We start from the raw sequence: 4374 nt of genomic DNA, 5'->3' as shown, positions 1-4374 counted from the left end.
AATAACAATTATGAAATTTTGTTTTTAATGGAAAAGTTTTTTGGTTAAAAGTTTTAATATATTTATTGGACTAATAATTACCATTGTTAGGTGACTAGGTATGTAACTAATACCATCACATTAACAAAGTACAATTATATTAATGGTCGAAATAAGTTAATGGTTATCATTTTCTACTTTAATTCTCAAAAGTATTAAAAGGCGAAAAATAATATCGGTTGGATTTCAACCTTTTAATTATGCTAGTTTTTATTTTTCCCATCATTAATAAAACGTGTAAGCATATAAGCACAGATTTCAAATATTATCTGTTTTAGGTTATTATATTAATAAAACATATTGACATATTTTCAGAATCTATTTTACATATATAATTTCAAATATTATCTATCTAAATATTTAGACCCAAGTTTTATGGTGTGCTCTTTTACATATATAATTCAAATATTATCTATCTTAAGATATAGAACCAGGTCTTATGGTTCACAATTACGTGATAGAATTATAAAAAAACAAAGTATTAAGAAAAGCAAAAAACAAAACCAGGTAGACTTAAACATATAAGTTCATCACGTGAGAAGAACGTAAATTGATAATGAGAGAAAGTATCGTTATATGAATTGCAGAAATGGAAGAAATGGTTCCTGAGCAGCTCTGAGGCATACAATTCTGCTGGTGTCATTTCACTAATAATACCCTATCCTACAGCATACACAACTTTTGAAGTAGAGGATTCTTCATACAGATTACGACGAAACGATGAATTATTTGTTTTCCATCGAATCAATAATACATAACAATACCATCGAAGAAATGACTCTGAAATTTGAACACCGTTTTCAATGTGACGGTACCAATTCAAGACAATCCATTGTATGCCTGGATTTGGAGTGACGTTTCGCCTTCCCCTGCCTCCCCTTCTTCTTCCGTGGCCCTATCCCATCTTTGGCCATCGCTCTTCTTTCTTCAGTTCCTTTATGCTCTTTACACTCTGTTACAGATGTCGATTTAACCCGATCGTTGAGTGCAGAAATAACTGCATTCAAGGCTTTCAGAGGGTCGTCCAAATGATTTATCAGGATCTCAGAGATTTCTGCAGGAGTCATCTCGTCTCCAGTCTCCCTCATGCTCTCCTTCACAGCAGAAAAAAGTGGATGGTCTTCCATCTGCAAATAGTTGAATGCAAGAGATTTGAATGCAGGAAAATTGCAGAAAGAGAGGAGTATGTGCATGTCCATCCTGCCCGATCTTAAAAGTGCAGGGTCAAGCCTATCCTTATGGTTTGTTGTGAAGATGATAATTCGTTCCTCCCCACAGCACGACCATAGCCCATCCGTGAAGTTAAGAAGTCCTGAAAGAGTTACTCGGCTTCCGCTTTGCTGTTCATGATGAGGATTTGAAGCGTGCGAAAGCCTGTCCCTTAGGTCGAGCGAGCAGTCGATATCCTCAATAACAATGATGGATCCGCTACTGATTTGCAGGAGCAGCATACGAAGCTCGGAGTTGTCCAAAACCTTTGTGAGCTCCAGCTCGTACACATCGTACTTCATATAGTTAGATATGGCGGCCACGAGACTAGATTTCCCTGTTCCAGGGGGTCCGTACAGAAGGTACCCTCGCTTCCAAGCACGGCCCACTCTGTTGTGAAACTCCTTTCCTTTCTTGAAGCAGTCGAGATCATTTATAATTTTCTCCTTCGTCATTGGATCGAGGGCCAGGGAACCGAAAGTGGATGGATGCTTGAACGGAACACCGGTCCATCCATCCCCATATCGGCCGTCTCCATTATTGGTATAGATGGTTATGCCCCTGCTCTCTTTCTTGAATTCAGCTGCAGCTTTTGCAATATGATCAAAATAGGCCGACAACAAGCGCTCATTTGACCTCGCTGTTTCCAGGGAAAACCACCGCCTATCGACCCGATTGTCGGTACCAACAATTTGAACGTGGTGAGACCACGACATTGTGGCTCCTTTGAAGCATTCCTGTATGACCTCATCGTGAGCCGGACCAAAGTTCACACTCCACGATTCCTTTTGGCGAAATACAGTTAGTCTACGGGCTCCCGTAATCATAGTTACCGAATTCGAATACGATTCGATATGAAAAATTCGACTCTTTAAAATTTAATACGGAAAAAATTCGCCAATATACATCTTACACTATTCACCAATATACATCTTACACTATTATTAATAATATTTTTTCTTAAATTTTGAATAATCTAAATTAACAATTTTGAATTATATTATAAACGCTGCAAATAAAAATAGACATTGAAATTAGTAAAAACAATTTTTCTTCAATGGAACTGAATGAGATATTGAAATTAGTAGAAACAACTCCTCTTCAATGGAAGTGAATAAGATACAATGGGGAGAAAAACTCTAACATTAGAAAAAAAGGAACCCTTAAAATTGTTAGTTGGTCAATCAAAAGATAGTAACTAATGTTATAGCTTTTAATGATAAATATTTAGGCAATTTCTTAATTACTAAGATAAAATATAAATAAAAAAATCATCAAATTAGAACTATCAACAATCATCAAATTAGAATTCTTGTTTTTTGCCTAATTGTTCAAATGGAAGTGAATAAGATATTGGAATTAGTAGAAACAATTCCTCTTGGTCAATCAAAAGATAGTAACTAATGTTGTAATTTTTAATGATAAATATTTAGACAATTTCCTAATTACTAACTGAATAAAATATAGATAAAATATCATTAAATTAGAACTATCAAGAATCATAAAACTAGAACTATCTTGCTATTTTCCTATAAAAAATCATTAAATTAGAACTATCAAGAATCATCAAAATAAGACTATCTTGCTGTTTTGCTAATTGTTTAAAAGATTTAGAAACTATATTATATTTTCCTTACAAATTTCTTAAAATAAAAAAGATAAAAAACTAAATTACAAACAATTTTATTATGAATAAATAATTCCAATTACATTATTCACTAGCCAAAGAATTATAAGAAAGAGATTAAAGTTAAAAAAGAAAAAAGAAAAAATATTTTATTGTGAAAATAAAAATTTAATAAGACAACTATTCATTTAGTTTTTATACTTACTTTTAAAGAATTTTTTATTTTTAATATAAAAATTAAACAAACATTAAACAAATAATGTAAAAATTAATAACAAATCAAATTTATTAACACATCAAAATAACTTTGATATAAATAAAACTATGAATTTTTTAATCATTAATATATGAATTTACACCTATATTGCAGAACAAACAGGGAGAATTAAGTCAACGGTTTAATATTTTTAAACATCTATATAAACGGAGAATTACGCTCAACCGTTCAAATTCTACAATTGGATGACGAAACTAAAGCACAAAAAATGGAATACGAATTCTTGAAAACACAAATCAAAGAAAAATTTAAAGATAAATTTAGGAGAATCTGTGTATTAATGGACGAATCGGACCGAATTGTCGAATTTTCGAATTCTTCAGCCCGATTCGGCCGAATTTGGTAACTATGCCCGTAATGGCGTCGAGGCTGGCTAAGTAGAGCTCCACTTCCTCGTACACCTCGTTTGAATTGGCTCCATAATTCCCATTGAACTGTGGAATCTCAAGTTCGTAATTGGTATTGGAACGTTCCTGAAAGAGGAACAACCATCTATTCAGCAACTGGAGCAACTGCGGAGGAAGGAAGTTTCGGAGGACAGTGAAGAGACCAATCAATGACCAAATTTGGGCAATCACTTTCTCCATCTTCAAACGATGATTTCCTTCGCATTTGATGTAATATTTGGAGTGAGAACCTTTTATATCGATCCGCAGACTACTGTAACCTGTTCGACAGAATCAGTGAATAATTCGGTCAACAAGTTTCACGCGGTGGCTTCGTCGAGAAGCATCCTCGCCTGCTTCCCGAGCACGTGTTCTTGGTGAGCACGTATTCTTGGTGAACACGTATTATTTGAAGTCAAGGTTATCCACATATCGAGAAGCACAATTTTCAAATTCGATCCACATTGTAATGTGGTCAACACCAAAGTTACCGAATTCGATTCGATATTCGACACTATAAAATTCAATAGAGAAAAAATTTGACATTATAAGTCTTACAAATACTTAATATTCTTTTTTTAATATTGGATTTATCTTTTTTTTTCTTTTTTTTTTAATAAGTCTTATCCATTGTAAACTGAATTTTGCTATTTTATAATTTTTTATAATATAGAAGTTACTGTTTTTCTATTTTTTTTTTTATAAAAGTTGTCAATTTGGAAGCTTACCATTTTATATCTTTTATAATAATGAATTTTTCCATTTTATAATTTTTTGTAATATAGAAGTTACTGTTTTTCTATTTTTTTTGTATAAAAATTGTGGATTTGGAAGCT

The 4374-nt window shown here is 32.9% G+C and overlaps 1 protein-coding gene across 1 annotated transcript; it reads right to left on the bottom strand.

Moving 5' to 3' along the window:
• Nucleotides 1–785: 785 nt before the first annotated feature.
• On the bottom strand, nucleotides 786–3751 carry LOC149194575 (AAA-ATPase At5g57480-like). Its single transcript, XM_089407721.1, has 3 exons — nucleotides 3500–3751; nucleotides 2344–2347; nucleotides 786–2062 (listed from the first exon to the last, which is right to left on the bottom strand). The coding sequence occupies exons 1-3, from the start codon at nucleotides 3737–3739 to the stop codon at nucleotides 840–842; spliced, it is 1467 nt and encodes a 488-aa protein (XP_089263847.1). The 5' UTR covers nucleotides 3740–3751; the 3' UTR covers nucleotides 786–839.
• Between the last annotated feature and the right edge of the window lie 623 nt (nucleotides 3752–4374).

The sequence above is a fragment of the Pinus tabuliformis genome, chromosome 2_2 (assembly GCF_031772625.1).
Source record: "Pinus tabuliformis cultivar Carrire ecotype Pingquan chromosome 2_2, CPIR1, whole genome shotgun sequence".
Classification (NCBI taxonomy): Eukaryota; Viridiplantae; Streptophyta; class Pinopsida; order Pinales; family Pinaceae; genus Pinus; species Pinus tabuliformis.
Note: the sequence above shows the minus strand (reverse complement) of the source record. Positions and strands in the feature narration are given on the sequence as shown.